At 34.5% G+C, this 23937-nt stretch overlaps 1 protein-coding gene across 8 annotated transcripts in view; it reads right to left on the reverse strand.

Moving 5' to 3' along the window:
• VPS13B (vacuolar protein sorting 13 homolog B) overlaps positions 1 to 23937 on the reverse strand; it is a 770530-nt gene that overhangs the window by 596104 nt on the left and 150489 nt on the right. For all 8 annotated transcript variants that reach the window (XM_044245211.1, XM_044245212.1, XM_044245209.1 and 5 more), the window contains exon 17: positions 17843 to 18024. In XM_044245211.1, coding sequence (XP_044101146.1) covers positions 17843 to 18024 — 182 coding nt within the window. The remainder of the gene's footprint in view (positions 1 to 17842; positions 18025 to 23937) is intronic.

The following is a 23937-nucleotide window of genomic DNA, read 5'->3' on the forward strand; positions in this document are numbered from 1 at the left end:
GATCTGCACAATGAAAACTGTAAGACAATGACAAAAGAAACAGAAGAAGAAAAATTAATAATATTGTTAAAATGTCCATACTATCTGAAGCCATCTATAGATTCAATGTAATCCCTGTGAAAATTCTAATGACTTTTTTTAACAGAAATGGAACCACAAAAGACTGTGAATAGCCAAAACAATTTAAGAAAGAAGAATAGACAGAAGTACCACACTTCCTGACTTCAAGCTCTGTTATAAAGCTAAAGTAATTAAAACAGTATGGTATTGCCATAGAAATGTATACATAGACCAATGAAACAGACTTGAGCCCAGAAATAAACCCATGCACATACAGCCAACTAGCATTTGACAAAGCATTTGACAAAAAACAAAAACAAAACAAAACAAAAAACCACAACCATAAAGACTCATAAGATAGTCTCTTCAATAAATGATATTAGGAAAATTGGATATTCACAGGTAAAAGAATGAAACATGACCCCTTTCTTATAGCACTTAAAAAATTAATTCAAAATAGATTAAAAACTTAAATTTAAGATGTGAAATCATAAAACTCGTAGAAGAAAATGTACAAGATAAAAAGCTCTTGATATGGGTCTCGGCAAGAAATTTTTGGATATGACACTTAAAATACAAGCAACAAAATAAAAAAAATAAATGAGTAGAACTATACCAAACTAAACTAAAAAGCTTCTGCCCAGCAAATGAAATGATCAACAAAATGAAAGGCAATCTATAGAATGGGAGAAAACACTGCAAATAATTTGTCTGATTTATCTCATTATCAGGGTTTAATATCCAAAATATATCAAGTTCTCTTACAACTTAATAGAAGAGAAACAAATAACCCAATTTAAAAATGGGCAAAAGGGGCACCTGGGTGGCTCAGTGGGTTAAAGCCTCTGCCTTCGGCCCGGATCATGATCCTGGGGTCCTGGGATCAAGCCCCGCATTGGGCTCTCTGCTCAATGGGGAGCCTGCTTCCTCCTCTCTCTCTCTGCCTGCCTCTCTGCCTACTTGTGATCTCTGTCAGATAAATAAATAAAATCTTAAAAAAAAATGGGCAAAAGGCCTGAATAGACATTTTTTCAAAGAAGACATTTAAATGGCCAATAAGTACACTGAAAAGGTGCTGAACATCACTAATCTTTAGGGAAATGCAAATCAAAACAGCAAAAGTATCACCTCATACCTGTTAGAATGACTTTCATCAAAAAGAAGCGGTAAATGTTGGCAAGGATGTGGAGAAAAGGGAACCTTTGTGCACTGTCATTGGGATTACAAATTGGTGCAGCCACTATGGAAAGCAGTATGGAAATTCCTCTAAAAAACTAAAAATAGAACTATCTTATGATCTAGAGATTCTGAGTATACATCCAAAGGAAAAGAAATCGCCATATTAAAGAGAGATCTACACTCCCATGTTCACTCAGCATTATTTACAATAGCCAAGACATGGAACAACATAAGTGGTACTCAACAAAAAAATCAAAAAAAGAAAATGGTGTGTGTGTGTGTACAATGCAATACTACTGAGCCATTAAAAAAAGGGAAATCCTGTCCACAATAGCCAAACTATGGAAAGAACCTAGATGTCCATCAACAGATGAATGGATCAAGAAGATGTGGTATATATACACAATGGAATACTATGCAGCCATCAAAAGAAACAAAATCTTGCCATTTGCGACAACATGGATGGAACTAGAGCGTATAATGCTTAGCGAAATAAGTCAAGCGGAGAAAGACAACTATCATATGATCTCCCTGATATGAGGAAGTGGTGATGCAACATGGGGCTTAAGTGGGTAGGAGAAAAGTCCATGAAACAAGATGGGATAGGGAGGGAGACAAACCATAAGTGACTCTTAATCTCATGAAACAAACTGTGGGTTGCTGGGGGGAGGGGGGTTGGGAGAAGGGGGGTAGGGTTATGGACATTGGGGAGGGTATGTGCCTTTGGGTAAATTGGAAGGGGAGATGAACCATGAGAGACTATGGACTCTGAAAAACAATCTGAGGGGTTTGAAGTGGCGGGGGGGTGGGAGGTTGGGGGTACCAGGTGGTGGGTATTATAGAGGGCACAGCTTGCATGGAGCACTGGGTGTGGTGAAAAAATAATGAATACTGTTTTTCTGAAAATAAATAAACTGGAAAAAAAAAAAAGGGAAATCCTGCCATTTACAACATGGATGAACACTGAGAATATTATCCTGTGAAAGAAGTCAGAGAAAGACAAGTATTATTTCATATCACTTATATATGATACCTGAAAATTTTATAGAAAAAGAAAACAGATTTATGGTTATCAGAGGTGGAGGTTGGGGTGCAGGTTAACCAGATGATGGTAGTCAAAAGGTACAAACTTCCAGCTGTAATGTGTAACATGAGGACTATAGTTAATGCTGCATGGTACATTTGAAAGTTGCTGAGAATAGCTCCTAAAAGCACTCATCGCAAAGAAAAAGTGTGTGTGTGCGCGCGTGCATGTGCGCACATATGTACATGTCTGTGTATGTCTATCTGAGGTGATAGATGCTAACTAAAGTTAATGAGGTAATTATTTCACAACACAGGTTAAGTCATTATGCTGTACACAATAGACTTATATAGTGTTGTATATCCACTACATTTTAATAAAACTGAAACAAAATAAATAAGGGGGAAAATCACCATACAAGTTTAGTAACAGAAAAGTACCATAGTTTCATATAATCAGAACTCTTTTTTTTTCCCCCCAAGATTTTACTGAAATTCAAGTTAGTTCACATATAGTATAATATTAGTTTCAGGGGTAAAATTTAGTGATTCATCAGTTGCATATAACACCCAGTGCTCATTACATCAAGTGCCCTCTTTAATGCTCATCACACAATTATACCATCTCCCTACCCGTCTCCCCACCACACCCCTCAGTTTGTTCCCTATAGTTAAGAGTCTCTTACAACCTACCTCCCTGTCTTTATTTTTCCTTCCCTTTCACCATGTCCATCTGTTTTATTTCTTAAATTGTACATATCTGTGAAATCATATGGTATTTGTCTTTCTCTGACTTATTTCTCTTACCATAATATTCTCTAGTTCCATCCACGTCATTGCAAATGGAAAAGATTTCATTCTTTTTGATGGCTGAGTAATAGTCCATTGTGTGTATATATACCACATCTTCTTTATCTACTCATCAGTTGATGGACATTTGGGCTCTTTCCGTATTTTGGTTATTGTGGGTAGTGCTGCTATAAACAGTGGGGTGCATGTGCCCCTTCAAATCACTATTTTTTGTATCCTTTGGATAAATACCTAGTAGTGAACCCCTGCCCATTATATAAGGATATCTCTAAAATTAACTCCAGTGGCAAAGTTTTTGCAACTGTTAACTAAAGATGATCATCTAACTCCCTCTGTAGCAGTGGCAGCCCTACCTTACTACCAAAACAACAAGGATGAGAGTGAAAAAAAAATAATCAATGGGCTTAGGGAAAATAAAGATGCCTGGCTGGTAGCCTCCTACAACCAAGTACCATCTCTTATCCCATAGTCACTGGTCATGTGAGACCGTTCTCACATATACCCTTAATTTTGTAGACCAAAGAATATCACAGCAGTAAGAAAGACAAGCAAACAATTTTTTAAGACCTTATTACATATAAGTTTAATGTTCAACTCCCAGGCATTCAACTTTCTAACACATTTTCAGGAATACTGTAACTTTTTTTTTTTAAAGATTGTATTTATTTATTTGACAGAGAGAGATCACAAGTAGACAGAGAGAGAGGCAGTCAGAGAGAGAGGGAAGCAGGCTCCCCGCTGAGCAGAGAGCCCGATGCAGGACTCGATCCCAGGACCCTGAGATCATGACCTGAGCCGAAGGCAGCGGCTTAACCGACTGAGCCACGCCCAGGAATACTGTAACTTAAGGTCACTGAATGTACATATATAATGTGTATACACACAAACACTGCAAAAACAACTTGAGATCTGATTCAGTGAAATCAGTGGTGGCCAACACTAAGATAATGTAGAGTGCTACAGAAGTATACTCTGAGAGAACATAGCTCAATGGAAGGGGAGTCTCAGAATACTAGGGTCAATAAAAGATTTCTAAGACAGAGGTACAGAGAACTCTAGTGTAAAATGAACTACTCTGTTCTAGAAACTTACTCAAAAGATAGGGAATACTGATTCCCAGAATATAAACGTATAAGTGAGGCTAAATAAACGGGATTCTGGCAGAGCATTCATCTGTCCTCCTTTTTATTCACTTAAACACAAAACCAGCCCAATCTGATTCATTACTCAGGATTGTGCTCATATGCAGAAAACAATTAGTACATTCTTAATTCTTTAAACTGTACTCACAGAAAAAGAATAATTATGGGGTTCATCAATTCTTAATAAATTATCACATACATACACTGTAACCTTTAATACCTGAACATGAATTCAAGTGAAAAGGAATCTTTAAATTCAACATTCATATCAATGCAAAATTCATACAGGGGCATTTTAAAACTCACAAAATTCATAAATCTAAAGTCCTTTTACCCCAATTTAAGTATCAAGAAATCTTACTGGTATCTCTTAATGCAAATCTAATTCAACACATTTTTATTTTTAAGACACGGATAAATTTACTGTTGATGCCTTTTTGGAAAGAAAATTTTATAACAGCTCAAATATGTATTTCAGAACATACTGGACGTGTTTTGTAGATGAGGGAAAATAAGCAGTTTGCAAACAGAGGAACATAAAAAAGCATATCACTATACCACATCTTTTTCCTAAATAGTTAAAGAACTATTCAACAACTCCAAAACCCTTTTTATAAGCACACCTGGGAAGAATACCGTATCCGTAACTTTGCTCGGAGTTACACTGATGTGGTTTCAGGCCAGATGTTTAAATGTTACAGTATGTACATTTTCTTCCCCTCTTCTAAGGCAGAAGTAAAGTAAGAGGAATATTTGACTTCACTCCACAAGAGACCTATTTAATAGTTTGGCGGTTATGTAAGTAAAGGTAGCTTGGCTAAGTCAATGTTGACGACATACGGAACGACATGATCCTAATGAGTTGGAAAATATTGGCTCTCATGAGAATAGACCAGATGCTACTGAGCTGAGAAAGCTACTGTATTATTGAATTTCATTTTTATGAGGTAAAATTTATTATTCAACCATTAAGGTATCCCACATGAAATCTTGCATAAAATACTTTTACAGTTACATTCTGGAAAGTAGATTTTTATTTTAACATTAAGACATCACTTAAATGAGGGATTCAAATGTCCATTTGATCACCTTCAGCACAGATTTTTAAGTCTGAACCAATTTTCCTATTAATGGAACTACACTGTGAACAAAACAATGAACTACCTGAATAAGGGAAAAGTGATAGCAAGTTCTTGTTTTCCTGAACAAAAAACAGCCATGGAGAATGGCTTCTGGAGAAGGACAAAGGTTAGAATTTCAATAATTTGAGTACTACCAGAAACATGAACAAAAATATGTAATTCAAAAATGCCAATTAATATATATTTAGTTCAAATTCTAACAGCTCTGCTTTATTCTTTATGATTTATTATCTTTTCCTTTTTTTTTCTAAGATTTTTAAAATTTTATTATTTGACAGGCAGAGATCACAAGTAGGCAGAGAGGCAGGCAGAGAGAGAGGAGGGGAAGCAGGCTCCTCGCTGAGCAGAGAGCCCGATATGGGGCTCGATCCCAGGACCCTGGGATCATGACCTGAGCCGAAGGCAGAGGCTTTGACCCACTGAGCCACTTTATGATTTATTATCTTAATTAGACTCCTAATACTTGCCAGTTTTTTGTTACATAATTGCTAATAGAGTAGCAAACTAATTATCTGACTGTATTTCTGGTCTCATTTACCAGAGAGAGAGTTTGACGTAATAGAAATTATAGTAACAGAAAGGTCCAAAGGACATTAAATGTAACCAAATTAATCAGTGAATATCTATGGGATAATCTTTAAGAAAAACACTAACTTGTTCTAAGCATAAATTTTCACATGTGTAACACAGGATATATAACCTGCCAACATCAATATTACTGGTAAGAAGACAATGAAATTAATGCATGAGAAACATCAACGTTAAAAAAGGTAAGCCAATTCAGATGATTCAAGCAAGTTTTACGGTATCCAGTCACTATAGTATGCAGCTCACTAGAGGAAAAATGCATAAAATTAGATAAAAGGATAAGGTTTCAAATTTCTATTATCCCACCATATTGCAACATCCATTTATAGATTTGTTTCTCCACTCCTCTTTGGAGTCTCTAGCAGAAGAGAGAATACATTGTTCATCATAGGCTTCTGTGAACTAGGTGTGGCTTCATAAACAGCTATTTAAAGGGAGACAATGCACAGTTTCTTAGTAAGTCCAAAGAAGTACACCTAATAAATATCTTGAATTTTATTCTTCAGTCATCATGTTTATTGTTCATTAACCTATTTACTCTTTTGCCTTACTCTTTGAATTTACCTTTGCCCTATCTCTTCCCAGCTCAAGCAACGGATCACCAAGACCCCAATTCTGACAATGGCTATCGCAATCTCCAAGAACCCCGTATCCTAGAACAACCTCCACAGGTAGTATCCCCATATGTGTGAGTCCAGCAGGATTCAATATCCAGGAAAAGAAAAATCAATTCCACAAACAATATTTTGTACTCACAAGAACTTTATGAGTAGGTAATAAGATATTATCACCATTGTACAGATGAGAAAGTTATATGAAACTCAATGAAACAAATGACATTCCTTTAGACATATAATTAGTTACTGACAGGATTTCCATACTACATTTCAGTGCTCTCTCCTAAATTTCAATTATTAAACAAGGATAATATTCTTATCACCGGACATAGACAGCAGGACTTAAACTACACTAATATCTATAGAATACACAGATTATTAATTTTCAATGCATAAAATTAAGTCTCTAAGAAGCATAAGCATAGAGTTTTGTATTAGTTATCTTAGTATCTTCTCATTTTATTCTAATTTTTAGAAGACCTGAGAAAAAAGTCTTTGTAGCTTTTAGAACATGTATTATTGTTCAATATTCCCATTTTCTCTTAGACTCTTAGATTAACCAATCAGAAAATAGAAATAACTGATTCAACAAACCAAAATCATCTCTTTTTATTGTGACATATTATGACTGTAATATAGAGTTTGTTAAAGAAAACATCTTTTCTACCTAAAGGCATTTTGTAGATGTGATGCTTGAAATTAAATCTGATATTTCATTTCAGAAGCACCATTACTAATCCAACATTTAGAATGAGAAGACTGAGGCACAAAGTTGTTGTATATTGTTTTAAGAGCCAATGCAATTCAACATAACATTATTTTATTTTACACATACTTATTTAACAGCTTCAGTTATTAAAAGGAAAAATACAGCATAAAATAGGCATTTTTATAAAATCAATCAAGATAATAAAACTGTAAAATAATTCTATACTTGTAAAACAAGAATAACATTATGTTTCTGTCCTTAGTTTTCCTATGCAAAAATGCAGCATAAATAAGACACATATAAAATTTGACTACCGAATTATTTCCTTTGAGGGATAAATTATTTTACTACTTATCACTGACCACTCTTCACTAAGAGTCTTATGTCAATATAATCAGGGAACCAATAACCATATTTTCTTAGCTATCAAGATTTCAGAATAAACACTTTTCATTTTTAAAATTTTCCAGAAATGTCCTACACTTGATTACATACATATATTTCACCAGTGACATGGTGCCATACCCCAGCACATTTTCCAAAAAGACATAAATATCCATACTGTATCTTCTAGGTAAGGAATTTTAGAATTTGAAACATGTCACTAATTATCTATTATCAAGTAATTTGAACTCTCTCTCTTTGGAAGAATACTATATTTTCTTTTTGTTATTCAGGCATTTCTCCCATCCTGAATTTCCCAAACTCAAAATTTCAAGGGGGAATTACACAGACATTTAATTCCTATTCTCACCAATGAAAAAGGAGAGCAATAACTATATTTACTAACAATGTACATCTTTCATGTTTGTAAATATAATAACCATAATACTTTTACTATATTATATGCATTCTATTTGATTATGTTTGATACTATTCAACTCTTAGTAGTAACCAACAAAGTTATTTCAAACCCAGATAGTAAGTCACAACCTGGATTTAAATGAAGTGGTAAAAGAGGAAGTCAATTATAAATCTTTCTAAAAATGACTAAAATCAGTAACAGTTCAGTTCAGATATGACAATTTTGTTTTGATGGTAGTAGAGATAACACACAGAAACGCCTTACTTGCAAGCAGAATATGTTGGAGAGAGAGGGAGAAGAGAAAACGAGAAGGGAAAATTTTAATCTAGAAGGTCAGCATCACAGAAATTGTTGGTTTTGCAATCAAGCTGAGTAATAAGAGCAAGAAGAATTCTGTGATGTAACAAAGTCTGAAATAATTAAAAGAGCAAAAAGTTAAAAAAAATGGACTAATAACAAAGAAGAAACAAGGCATCCTAAATGATAATAAGATTCAATGTAAAGATATACCTAAAGCTACAATTAAGAAAAAAATAGACAAGTCAACATCAGAAAAGTGAAAAGACAACCAACACAACTGCAGAAAATATTTCTAAACCATACTGATAAGGGACTCGTATCTTGAATATTCTTACAGCTTAAAACAAGAAGATTAAAAGACCAATTAAAAAATGAACAAAGAACTTGAACAGACACATCTCTACAAAAGATACATAAATAGCCAATAAGTACATGAAAAGTTGCTCATCATCATTAGCCATAATAAAGATGCAAATAAAAACTACAATGAGGCAGCCTACTTCATATGTTCTAGGATAGCTAGAATCAGAATGACACGTAATTACAGTATAGTGATGATGTGGAAAAATCTGGAACATTTACATACTACAGGTAGAAATATACAATGGTGTAGCTGCTTTGGAAAAGCAGTGTAGCAATTCCTCAAAAGGTTACCTACAGACTTACTAGATGATGCAACAATTCTACTTCTAGATATACAACCAAGAGAAATGAAAGCATATGTCTACACAAAAACTCAAACACAAATGCTTATGGCATTATTCAGAATTGTCAAAAATAGAAGCAACCCAAATGTCAATCAACTGATGAATGTATAAACAAAATGTGGTATATAGATACAAAGGAGTATTATGCCCCAATACCTACTACAATATAGGCAAACTTCAAAAACAACATGCTAAGTGAAAGAATTCAGTCACGAAGGGCTATATTTCATACGGCCAACTTATATGAAATGTCCAGAACTGGCACATCTATAGAGACCAATAGCAGACTAGTGATTGTTTAGAGCTGGGTAGACGGGAGGCTTGGGGAATATTGGCTAAGGAAAATGGAACTTCTTTTGGAGTTAATGAAAATGTTCTAAATTAATATTGGTAATGGAAACAGAACTCTGAATATACTATAAGGTAAATACTATATACTTGAAAAGGGTAAATTGACTGTATAGTATGTGAATTATTTTTAAAAAGAAGATTTGAGCTCTTTAATTATTTTTAAAATTATTTTTAAAAAAAAGATTTGAGCTCTTTAATTAAAGAAAGAAATAAAAAAATATTTAGAGCAACTGGATGGCTCAGTTGGTTAAGAATCTGCCTTTGGCTCGGGTCATGGTCTCAGGATCCTGGGATCTAGCCCATCATCAGGCTCCCTGCTCAGCAGGGAGTCTGTTTCTCCCTCTCCCTTTGTCCCCACCCCTCAGCTTATATGTACTCTCTCCCCTTCTCCCAAATAAATAAATTAAATCTTTTTTTAAAAAATGATCATTTCAATAGATGCAGAAAAGCATTTTACAAACTGCAACATCCATTCACAATAAAAATCCTCAACAAAGTAAGTCTAGAAGGAACATACCTCACCATAATAAAGATCTTATATGAAAACCCACAATCAATACCATACTCAATGGGGAAAAACTGAGTGCTTTTTCCCTAACGTCAGGAACAAGACAAGGATGTTCATTCTCACCACTTTTGTTCAACATACCACTGAAGTCCTAGCCAAAGCAATTACACACATAAAGAAATAAAAGGCCTCCAAATCAGTAAGAATGAAGTAAAACTGTATTTGCATATGACATAATACTATATATAGAAAGCCCTAAAGATTCCACCAAAAAGTGACTATAATTTGTAAATGAATTCAGTAAAGTCACAGGATACAAAATGATGGTATGGATATCTGTTGTATTCCCATACACTAATAATGAAGCAACAGAAAGTGAAGTTAAGGGAAAAAAATCCCATTTATAATTGCACCAAAACCAATAAAATACCTAATAATAAAGAGGTAAAAGATCTGACTCTGAAAACTATAAAACACTGGTGAAAGAAATTGAAGACAACACAAAGAAATGGATAAACATTCAATAGTCATGGGTTGGAAGAATACATATTTAATGTAATCCCTATGAAAATACCAACAGCCTTTCTAACAGAATTAGAACTAACAATCCTAAAATTTGTATGGAACCACAAAAGACCCTAAATAGCCAAAGCAATCTTGAAAAGGAAAAACAAAACCGGAGGCATCACAATTCCAGATATCAAGTTATATTACAAAGCTGTAGTAATCAAAACAGAAAGGTACTAACATAAAAACAGACACATACATCAATGAACAGAATAGAGAACCCAGAAATGAACCCACAATCCTATGCCGAACTAATCTTCAACAAAGTAGAAAAGAATATCCAATGGAATAAAGATGGTCTCTTCAACAAATGGTGCTGGGAAAACTGGACAGCAACATGCAAAAAGAATGAAACTGGACCACTTTCTTACACCATACAAAAAAATAAACTCAAAATAGATCAAAGGCCAAAATGTGAGATAGGAAAACCATAAAAATCTGAGAGAACACAGGCAGTAATTTCTGTGACATTGGCCATAAAAATCCGAGAGAACAGGCAGTAATTTTTCTGACATCTTTCTAGATATGTCTCCTGAGGCAAGGAAAACAAAAGCAAAAATAAATTTTGGGGATTCTGTCAAAATAAAAAAACTTCTACACAGCAAAGGAAACAATTAACAAAACTAAAAGGCAACCTACAGAATGGGAGAAGATATTTGCAAATGACATTTCTGATGGAGGGTTAGTATTCAAAATATATATATAAGTCATAAACTCAAAACCCAAAAAACAAATATCCCTGAAAATAAATAACTTTGAAAAATGAGGAGAAAACATGAATAGACGTTTTTCCAAAGATGACATACAGATGGCCAACAGCCACATGAAAAGATGCTCAACATCACTCATCATCAGAGAAAGACAAATTAAAACTACAATAAGAGATCACTTCACACCTGTCAGAATGGCTAAAATCAACAACACAAGAAACAACAGATGTTGGTAAGAATGTAGGGAAAGGGAAACCCTCTTGCACTGTTGGTGGGAATACAAACTGGTGCAGCTATGGTGGAAAACAGGATAGAGGATTCTCAAAAGGTTAAAATTAGAACTGGGAACCTGGGTGGCTCTGTTGGTTAAGCTACTGCCTTCAGCTCAGGTCATGATCCCAGAGTCCTGGGATCGAGTCCCGCATTGGGGTCCCAGTTCCATGGGGAGTCTGCTTCTTCCCCTGACCTTCTCCCCCTCATGCTCTTTCTCACTCTCTCTATCTCAAATAAATAAATAAAATCTTTTTTTAAAAAAAGTTAAAATTAGAACTACCCTATAACCCAGCAATCACACTACTGGGTATTTACCCAAAGAATACAAAAACACTAATTTGAAGGGATACACGCATCCCTATGTTTACTGCAGTGTTATTTACAATAGCCAAACTATGGAAGCAGCCCAAATGTCCATCCATAGATGAATGGAGAAAGAAGATGTGGTGGGTGTGGATGGATGGACGGACAGAGAAAGAGAGAGGGAGAAATAGGAATACTGCTCAGCCATAAAAAGGAATGAAATCTTGCCATCTGCAACAACATGGATGGAGATTATATAATACTAAGTGAAATAAGTCAGACAGAGAAAGACAAATACCAAATGATTTCACTCATGTGTAGTTTAAAAAACAAAACATGTAAGTAAAGAAAAAAAGAGAGAGAGAGACAAACCAAGAAACAGACTTTTAACTACAGAGAACAAACTGATAGTTATCAAAGGGGAGATGGATGGGGAAATGGGTGAAATAGGTGATGAGGATTAAGAAGTGCACTTATGATGAGCACAGAGTAATGCATGTAATTGTTGGATCACCACATTGTACACCTGAAACTAATATAACACTGCCTGTTAACATTGGAATTACAATAAAATTTAAAAAAATAGAAACAAAAGTGGACCAGTGAAATAAAAATAAATTAATTTTTAAAAGAAAAAACTAAAGAAACCAAGGTACAATGTTTCCAGCATAGGGGAAGGAAGTAAACATGGGCAAAGGCATGAATATGGAAAAGAATGTTGTTTTTTGGAAGAACAAGTAGGATATAATTAGTATAATGGTAAACCCAAAGTAAAAGAGTTGTGTTGACTTGTATCATGTTAAACAACTAGTCATCTAAGAAAAAAGGATAATGTAGGAGAATGTTATCAAACCATGATTACGTTCAATATAAAAAGAGGGAAAAGCCAACGAGGGTGAAGGATGAGAGAAATTGGATGCTGTGGATTATTAACTATCAATAACAAGACAGTAGATAGCCTAGTAGGTAGGTAAGCTAGAAGCACAAGATTATGATGGAAGGTGAGGCACAAATGTTGAGAAGTGCATGGCTTATAACCAACTGTAGAATGGAACTTCACACGTTATGAGAATATTAAGTCTGAGAGGCCCAAGGACATACATTGCATAATAACTTCACTAATGTAGTAAATGAGAATTAGTTGATGTAAAGCAAAAGATCACATGCTTAAAACAAGCATATTAAATAAAATTTAATAGTGCTGAATACTGCCTATTGACACTTCACAGATGCAAGATAATAAAATGCTAAAACTTTACACATTAAATATGTACCTCTTGGATCTTAATATAGAAAATTTGAAAACACAATACTATAAGCACTCCACTAAGAATATAATAAACAGAATTAGATTTGAGGAGTGCAAAAAGATATAAGAAAACCTGACACTTGGAAATCTGGCCCTTTAAAAATGGTTTAGGTAATCCTTTTAATTCATTTATTATCAATTTTATAGCTGCTTAATTTGGTAAAAAAATTCCTTGGCAAAGAGGGAAAACTTCCTAACATTATTCCATTTTCCTCACTTCCTCTAATCTGCAAAAATTATTTCCACTAATTTTAGGTTTCTCAATAACAAAACATCATATTATGAATCAGTTAACCTGTAGTCACTTGTCTGATCCATTGCGTAATATCTGTGCCAGTATTCTGTTAGGACAGAATATTTTCAGAGAAAGAAATTTTAAATAAGATGTTTTATGATAGCACAGTTCATTTGATAAATTCAGAAAAAGAAATATAAAATTAGTTTGGTTAGAAAAAAGGGACATTAGGGGCACCTGGGTGGCTCAGTAGGTTAAGCCTCTGCCTTCAGCTCAGGTCATGATCCCAGGGTGCTGGGATCGAGCCCTGCATTGGGCTCACTGCTCAGCAGGGAGCCTGCTTCCTCCTCTCTCTATGCCTGCCTCTCTGCCTACTTGAGATCTCTCTGTCCAATAAATAAATAAAAATCTTAAAAAAAAAAACTCTTTAAAAAAATAAAAGAAAAAAGGGAAATTATAGCCATAAATAACACCATCATATACCTATTAATATGAATTTTAAGGTGATCTAAGCCAGTTGACAAAAAAAAAAATTTAAGTAAAGGTAGGTTAATATTGTAAGACAGTAAACCAAAAAAGCTCTGGATAGAACATCACTTCAGAAACAGAAATTTGACAAAAAAAAAAAAAAAAAGATAATTTCAGAATGTGATAAATGCTATGGCCAATGAAGGCCTGACTGTAGGCCTTATGGGTAAGAACCTAAAAGAACAGATTTTGTACAGTAATTCCACATAAGATTATGGTCATCTGAATGGCAGTAATGTAACATCTTAATCCATTCAGGCTGCTCTAACAAAATACTGCAGACTGGGCAACCTATAAGCAATAGAAGTTTATTTCTCATTCCTGAAGTTTGAAGTCCAAGATCAAGGTGCCAGCATGGTCAGATTCTGACAAAAACCTCTTCTAGCTTGCAGACTGGCAACTTCTTGGTGTGTCCTCACATAGTGGATAGGGCGAGGGAACACTTGCAAGCCTCTTCTTAATTTCCTAAGCACTCCATCCTCACGATCTAATAACCTTCCAAAGGCCCCCAATTACTTAATACCATCACATTCGGCACTACAATTTCAACATATGAACTTTGGGGGCATAAAGATACTCAGATCATAGGATATAATAATGCAGTCTACCTAAATATTGAACAACTTAAATAAAGCTTTTTTCAATGAGATAAATTAATGTAACAAATATCACCTTTTTAATGTGTACAATTATGTGCAATTTAGCATAGTCACAAGTGTAAAAAGTTCAACACTTCTAATTCCAGAACATTTTTACCACCCAAAAAAAATATAAAACCTTACCTCTCTAATAGTCACTCCATTACTCCTTTTCCCCAGACTCTGGCAACCATTAATATACTTTTGGTCTCTATGAATTTACCTATTATAAGCATTTCATATGAATGGAATCATAATTTGTGACCTTTTGGCATCTGGCTTCTTACACTTAGGGAGGTGTTTCAAGGTTCATCTGTATCATAGCAGGTATCAGTACTTCATACCTTTTTACATTTGAAAAATATTCTACTGTACAGATATAGAAGATTTTTGTTTATCCATTCATCAGTTAATAGACCTTTGTTTTGTTTCCACCTTTGCTATTAAAAATAGTGCTTTGTGATCTCCTTTCTATGTAGGATCTAAAAATGTTTAATTCATGTAAGCACAGAGGAGCAATAATAATGGTTACTGGGGCAGGAAGATGGACGAAATGAGATGTTGGTCAAAGGGTACAAAGTTGCAGTTATATAGAATGAGTAAGTCCTATAAATATGATGTACAGCCTCACATGATGATTACAGTTAATACTGTATACTGTACACTGGAAATTTGCTAAGATAGATTTTTTATACTCACACAACATTTTAAAAAATAGTAATTGTGAGGAAATATATAGGTTAATTATCTTGACTGTAAGTGATCATTTCACCACGTATATCAAAACATTATGAATACTATCCTTAAATATATAAAATTTTTAAAAAATAATTACATGCAAAAAAATAATGCTACGAACATTCACGTACAAGATTTTGGTGGACATAATATGTAATCCATTTTGTGTGTATATCTGAAAGTAAAATTGCTGGGCCATACGGTAACTCTACAAAAACTTTTTTTAAAAGATTTTATTTATTTACTTACTTATTTATTTTAGAGAGAGACAACATGACCCCAAGTAAGGAGAGGAAAGGGAGGGAGAGAGAGAATCTCAAGCAGACTCTGTGCTGAGTGCAGAACCAGATGTGGGGCTCAATCTCACAGCCTCAAGATCATGATCTGAGCCAAAATCAAGTCAGATGCTTAACCAACTGAATCATCCAGGCACCCCTCAACATTTAACTTCTTAAAGATAATGACCACAAGTTTTTTCTCCCTAAGCAGCAGTTATCTTTTAAGCGATTAATTCAATATCAACATACAATTCCAAAAAGCAGAAATGGAAAAAAAGAAAAAGAAAAAAGGAATAGCTATTTTTTACAAAATATAGTTTTAAAAGTACAAAAAGAGACAAACAGTAAGATAGAAACAAAGTCACAAAACAATCACACCAACCTAAATGGATTAAAGTTATTAGCTAAAAGACAGACTATAAAACTTCACTTAAAAAATCTAGCTATGGAGCGCCTGGGTGGCTCAGTGGGTTAAAGCCTCTGCCTTCGGCTCAGGTCATGTTCCCAGGGTCCTGGGATCAAGCCCCGCATCGGACTCTCTACTCAGCGGGGAGCCTGCTTCCATCTCTCTCTCTCTCTCTCTCTCTCTCTCTGCCTGCCTCTCTACCTACTTGTGATCTCTGTCAAATAAATAAATAAAATCTTTTAAAAAAAAATCTAGCTATATGTTCTTTCCAAGACATACACCTAAATCATTAAAAGTTTTTTTCCCCAATTTATTTATTTTCAGAAAAACAGTATTCATTATTTTTTCACCACACCCAGTGCTCCATGCAAGCTGTGCCCTCTATAATACCCACCACCTGGTACCCCAACCTCCCACCCCCCCCGCCACTTCAAACCCCTCAGACTGTTTTTCAGAGTCCATAGTCTCTCATGGTTCACCTCCCCTTCCAATTTACCCAAATTCCCTACTCCTCTCTAACACCCCTTGTCCTCCATGCTATTGGTTTTTAAGTAAAAGAATGCAAGAAGTATGGGCAATGCCAAAGAAAAGAAAGTTAACTGTTAACTATGATAACATAAGAAAAAATAGATTAAAGTCAAAACTGTCTGAGTTACTTATTCACTACATTTAATAAAAGAATCAATTTAAAAAGAGATTATAAATATGTATGTATGTGTGGTAGGAGAGTTAAGTGTTCATACATACACTAAAATTTGGGTACTACTTCAGAAGATTCAAGAATTTAAAGGCCTTTCATAAGCCCCCAGTTTAACAGCTTCTAGGCTAATGAAACATTTGCCTTGTCATTCTTTATAGAATCCTAAAAACCTGACAACACAAAACTATATAAAATTTTATATTAGTCATTAGACTTGTCAAAAAAAGGCTCTAATTATAATGCTTTTTTATTTTATGTTTTTTAGAATTTATAATATAGTCCCCCACAGTATGGTCTGAAATTAAAACCTTCAAAAGCATATAAAAACAAAAAGCCAATGTCTTATTTTCATAGGCAAGAGAAGTAGGAAATTCATAGGTTATTATTTGAAAGGATGATTACATTTAATAAAAATATATTCTTCTTTAAAAGCTACTTTTGTCTTACTAACAAAACAAAGATGATTATTTTAAACTGAGTCAACTAAAAGAAGTTAAACTTCTGTAAATTTTTTTGTTTACCTGCAAAGTAAGTGTAAGATAAAGATGACATCTCCTATGGTGGCATCAAAGCAGATTTTTTATTTTTAGTAGTAAACTTAACCAGTCAAGGTGTAAGACTAATGTTTTTCACACAAAACAGATAATTTGTGGGAGTGGGAAGATGGGTAACTGGGTGATGGACATCAAGGAGGGCACGTGATATAATGAGCACTGGGTGTAATATAAGACTGATGAATCCTTGAACTCTACTTCTGAAACTAATAATACACTATACGTTAATTAATTAAATTTAAATTTTTTAAAAAGGATAATTTGCTTACCAAGTCTTAAAATATTATGAACAAGAATTTTATTCATATTTACCAGAATAATCAAGCACACTGTACTTATGCTTGATTTGGCTATCATTTCAAACATACACATTACATTGATCCCCTTGGAAGTTATCCATGTAAGGCGAGAGGGTTAACTGTGCAAGAAGTTGGTAAAAAAGAACATCCTGAAAATATATCCAGAAATTGGTGGCAGGGAATGAAACTGAATGGCTTACCTCATATCCTGAATTTTACACAGGAGCTGTAAATATCCACTTGCACAGAAATTTAGTACACGATTTAAGTTCAGCAGGCTATACTTATGAATTTGAATAATAAAATATTAGTCACCACCAATAAGAATTTTCCAAATACTTGCCAAGAAGACTGTGCTCTTACCTATAGTTTGGAAAACTTCATTCATCAAAGCTTCATTCACTGACAAAGAGTTGACATTTCCAATGTGAGACCAGCTTTGATATATTGCTTGGAGCAGAAGTGTCTGTGCTCTTGTAGCTTGAATTGTGAGATTTGGAAGTTCAAATATACCTTCAGTTACAGCAATCTGAGATCTTTTGGTCCTGCATAAGAAAAGGGAAAGAATAACAGTTTAGTAAACAGCATTTACAAATAGCAACATATAAAATGAACTAGGCTGTAAGAAAAAAAAAGCAGACATTCGAAATAATTTAAATATAATTAAATCAAATAGATATGCAACTCCACAATTTAAATTTCACTATTTCGAAAACTTATAATAAAAAATATAAATATAAAAATAATGTCCATGCATACACATTCATACACACACACACTCTGTTCAATTATAATTTTTCAACCTAGATAATCTTCAAAGATAACAATGAAAATAATACTAGTTAACACTTAAGGAAAAAAATTTTTAAAGCTTTTTTTCATTTATTTATTTGAGAGAGAGAGAGAGAGAAGGAGAGAAAGCATGAGAGGGAAGAGATCAGAGGGAGAAGCAGACTCCACGTTGAGCAGGGAGCCCGATGCGGAACTCGATCCCGGGACTCCAGGATCATGATCTGAGCTGAAGGCAGTCGCCCAACCAAATGAGCCACTCAGAAGCCCAACACTTAAGAAAATTTACTACCAGTTCTGCATTGTTCTAAGTATCTTAGAGTAAAAATACAAAAACTTATATCCAGGGATTCTAATCCAGAGCCCTCTATCCTACTTCTCTCATAAGTATTTATGAAATATTTACATTATACCCAGGTTTCTATTTGACAGTAAGAGAAAAGTAGAACATGAAATAGAAACTGAAGAGGGAGCAATTTCATAATGTGTGTAGACTTAAAAAAAAAAAAAAAGATCTAATTCCAAGCAAAACTTGAGCCAACTTGAAGGAAGTTAAGAGCCAGGTAAGTGAATACCTCTAGAAAGTGATTCAAGCAAACGAAGAGTCAATGAAAATTTCCTGAGGGAGAACTGGGCTGGAAAGTCCAGGCAATCGCAAGAAGGCCATGTGGTTGTTGCAGCCTGATAATAACCTAATTCACTAAATCACTTGTTTTTCTATGGGTTCTACCCATAAGAAATATCTGAATAGGCTTTATATAGCCATTGATCTTGAGATTTCATCTAACCCTGATTCCAGAGTGTTCAATATCCTGAATTTATTTTTATTTTTTTAAGATTTTATTTATTTGACAGAGAGCGAGAGAGATAACAAGTAGGCAGAGCAGCAGGCAGAGAGGGTGGTGGGGAAGCAGGCTCCCTGCTAAGCAGTGAGCCTGATCCAGGACTCAATCCCAGGACACTGAGATCATGACCTGACACAAAGGCAGAAGCTTAACCCAATGAGCCACACAGGCACCCCTATTTGTACTTGAAATCTCTAATCTTTCACCCTACTTTCAAAGTTTTTCATATAAGGTACTAGATATAGGACATGAAATTTTAAAAATCTATTGTCCAAACATGGCTAAATCACTTTTTATGCTTTTAGAAAAAGATTTACATAAACTTTACTGAGCATCACTTTCCTCTTTAAAAAACAAGTACCAAAAAAAAAAAAAAAAGTATAATAACCCCTACCCAATCTACCACAGTTAACTGTAAAAATCAATAACATTTAATATTTAAAATTTGATACAAGAGTCTTTGCTAAAATCCGAAGAGACAGGAACTGTCTTTACATTCAAGGAATTCAGAGTCCACTTGTAAGACAATTAAACCAGTAACTACAATTTAACATAATAAATGCTAAAACAATGTTACATAAACGTTCCTGTGAGATACACCCAGGAAAAGGCTAGAGAAGCATGCAGGTGTTTGATTTAACTGAAGCCTGAAGAATATGAATCATTTCATTAAAAAACTTTTTATTTAAAGAAAAAGCTATTCCAATTCAAAAATGGTCCAAAAACATTAACAGAAAACTTACAGACTATGAAAACAGACATGACCAATAAACATGGAAAAACTCAAAGGCTCACCAGCAAAAAGAGGAAATTCAAATTAAAACAACATAGGACTCTTTTAATTTGTCAGATTAACAAAACCTCTCTGCTGTAACTCATCTTCTAGGACTATCTGAAAGGAATTTTCATGAATCTAAAAGAATACTTACACCATTTGTAATACTTTTAACACTTTTTGCCACAATATTTAAAACACCCTAAGCCTAAGACAATCTCATTGTTGAAAAGCTAACATGAAATATGGGTGAGTAAAAAGATACATAGTTGGACTACAATATGGTCACCCACACATACAAGTATGTTGACATTAAAAGTTCTGTCTAGGATTTTTTAAAGATTTTATTTATTTATTTGACAGACAGAAATCACAAGTAGGCAGAGAGGCAGAGAGAGAGGGAAGCAGGCTCCCTGCTGAGCAGAGAACCTGGGGCTAGATCCCAAGACCCTGGGATCACAATCTGAGCTGAAAGCAGAGGCTTAAGCCACTGAGCCACCCAGGTGCCCCCTGTCTAGAATTTTTAATAGTTATTTCTGTAAGATAAGAGTGGAAGATGATTCATATCATCTTATTCTTTCCTTATATAAATGTCTATATTGTTTGGCTTGGTCCTTTGAGAAATCTGTATTATATTTAGAGAAATCTCTTTTTTTTTTTACTTTTTAATTTAAATTACAGTATTTCCAGAATGAATTAAGGAAATCATAAACTATTTCAAATGAATTAATTTCATAAATCATTTTTAAAATGCCAAGATACCGGGGTATCTGCATGGCTCAGTCAGTTAAGCGTCTGACTTGATTTTGGCTCAGGGTCTTGAGTTGGAGCCCTACAGAGGGCTCTACACTGGGCATGGAGCCTGCTTGAGATTCACGCTCTCTCCCTGCCCCTTCTCCCCCGTGTGTGTATGTGAACAAGTATGCGTGCTGGCTCTCAAAAAAAAAAAAAAAAGCCAAGATATGAGCATTAAACATATCACTCTACCTCCACTCCCTGACCCAACACTGGATTATCAATTTCTTACCTCCTCACTGAAATGAACTTCACTTAAAACCTCCATAAGAGGAATGGCATCAGCAAAAACAGCAGAGTGAGGCACACTAGTCTATCTCTCTAAAAAAGCTGCAAAAATCTGGCAAAACCTCTCTAGAGTTAACTTTTTCAAAACTGGAAACTAACTAAAATCCTGCAACAAACAGGGAACACTTAAAAAAAAAAAAAATGCAGCTGAATCTCAGACCAGTGAGTTTTTTGGTATTTTTAGTTACCCATGTTGAATCCCCTTCCCCTCAGCCCAGCAGTGGCATTTAACCATCCACATTCTCAGTACAAGTAAGTAGTGGTTAAGAGAGAAAACCTTATTCAGAAGGAACTGTGGTTTTTGCTTTGACCCATCTAGTAGCTAGGGGAGGATCAACTCAATGAGCTTACTTTATCTTTTTTAATTCAGAACTCTCCCAACACTTAAAAAACAAACAAACAAAAAAACCACCCTGGAGCACTTGTAGAAAACATTTACAGCCAAATGTATTACATTAGCCTTTACTTCCCGGGACAAGGGATTAAAAAAGTGGCAAAAAACAGATTAACCAATATCTTGGGAGGAAAGTCTGGGAAGTGTTGCTTTAGAGAATAAAAAGGTTAAAAAGTTCCAGTGCCTTCCTGGGAATACAGGAGGCCATACACACACTTGACTCTTTTACTAGCAGAGCAAAGACCATAGAAAGGCCTGAGGCTCTCACCTCCCACTGACTTTCACAGTCTGCACAAGAAAAGAAGGCTGAATTGTCAACTGCCTGGTTGAGTTTTGAAGGCATTCCCAATCAGAAACCATGGAGGTCACACTGGCAGTAGATGAAATATTACAGTGCAAAAAGAAAGACTGTCAATCAGTAATTACAATTCCAGCAAAACTATCCTCCAAAAATGAAGTAGAAGTCTCAAGAAAGTTAAGTCCAAGACCAGAAGCCTTCACTGATGAATTCTACCAAACTTCTTTCAAAAAAGAATAGCAGAAGTCCTTTTCAAACTTATGCAAAAAAATAGAGGAGGGAACCTAATTCCTTCTGTAAGGCCAATGTTACCCTGAAACCAAAGCTAGATAAAGATAAGAAAATAACACACCAATATCCCTTGTGAACACAAATGTAAAAATCCTCAGTAAATACTAACATATCAGAAGAAATTAAAACATTACACAATGTGACAACTAGTACTCTTCCCAGAAATAGAAGAGTGGTTCAACATAAGAAAATCAATCAATGCAATACACCATATTTACAGAAGGGGAAAAATCATGTACATCCCAACTGACACAGAAAAAGCATTTGACAAATATCCAATAGTCTTCCATGATTTAAACACTCAGCATACTAAGAATGAAGACAAATTCTTCAACATGATATAGGACATTTATGAAAAACACACAACAAACATCATACTTACTGATAAAAGACTGAAGGTTTGTTCTCTAAGATCAGGGAAAAGGAAAAGATCTCTGTTTTTTGTCATTTATTTGCCATTTTATTCAACATTGCAGTATAGGTTCTAGCCAAGACAAATAAGTAAAAGGCATTCAAAGTGTAAAGGAAGAGTGGCATCTGGATGACTCAGTTAGCTAAGTGTCTGCCTTCAGCTAAGGTTATCACCTTGGGGTCCTGGGATTGAGTCCCAAATCAGGTTCCCTGCTCAGCGGGGAGTCTGCTTCTCCCTTTTCTTCCCTTCCCCCCACTCATGTGTGCATACTCTCTCTCATACTCATATAAATTAATAAAATCTAAAAAAAAAAAGTGTAAAGGAAAAGGTAAAAATATCAGTACTTACAGATGAGATAATTTTATATATTGGAAACCCTAAAACGCGCACGCGCACACACACACACACACACACCCCTGTTAAAGCTAATAAATTCAACTGAGTTCAAAGATACAAGGGAATTACAAAAAATTGGTTACATATTTACTTAAAATGACAACCTGAAAAGGAAATAAAGAAAACAATTCCATTTATAATAGCAATAACAAAAAAATACTTATGAATAACTTAACAAAGAAGTACAAAACGGTTGCCCTGAAATCAACAAAACATTGTTGAAAGAAATTAAAGAAGGGATCTAAATAAATGGTAAGAGATGTTTATGGATTGAAAAATTGAATATTATTAAAATGGCAGTAGACCCCAAACTCATTAATGGATTAAATTTGATCCCTATCAAAATCTCAGGAGTCTATTTTAAAAATAAATAATCCTAAAATTCTTATGGACTTACAAAGAATCCTGAATAGTCAAAACATTCTTGAAAAGGAACAACTTCAAAAACTTATACTTCCAAATTTCAAAACTTAGTATGAAAATAAAACAGTGCCATACTGGCATAATGATAGACATAAAAATCAGTGACCTAAAACTTCAGTCTAGAAACAAATCCCCATATCTATGTCCAATTACTGATAAGGGTGTCAAGACCAATCAATGGGGAATGGATACTCTTTTTTTAATTGATGTATAGTTAACATAAAATATTATATTAGTTTCAGGGGTATATATAACACAGTAATTTGCCAATTCTATTCATTACTCGATACTCACTTCAGTAAGTGTAATCACCACCTGTCACTAGGGAATGAATAATCTCCTGCAACAACTGGATAACCAAGTACAAATGAAGTTGGACCCCTACCATACAATATATATGAAAATTAACTCAAAATTTATTAAAAAAAACTGAAACTATAAACTCTTAAAAAGAAACAGCTATAAATATTCATGATCTTAGATTAAGAACAGTTTCATAAATATCATACCAAAAGAAAAGCAAAAAAGGACAAAGATATATTTGACTTCATCAAAATTTAAAATTTTGTATACCAAAGGCTACTATTCAGAAAGTGAGAAGATAATAAAATGGAAGAAAATATTTGTAAATCATATATGTAAAAGAGTCTACTGTCCAGAGTTTGTAAAGGACTCCCAACTCGGGGCACCTGGGCTGGCTCAGTCGGTTAAGTGCCTTCAGCTCAGGTCATGATCCCAGGGTTCTGGGATAC

This window comes from Neovison vison, chromosome 4, assembly GCF_020171115.1.
Source record: "Neovison vison isolate M4711 chromosome 4, ASM_NN_V1, whole genome shotgun sequence".
Lineage (NCBI taxonomy): Eukaryota > Metazoa > Chordata > Mammalia > Carnivora > Mustelidae > Neogale > Neogale vison.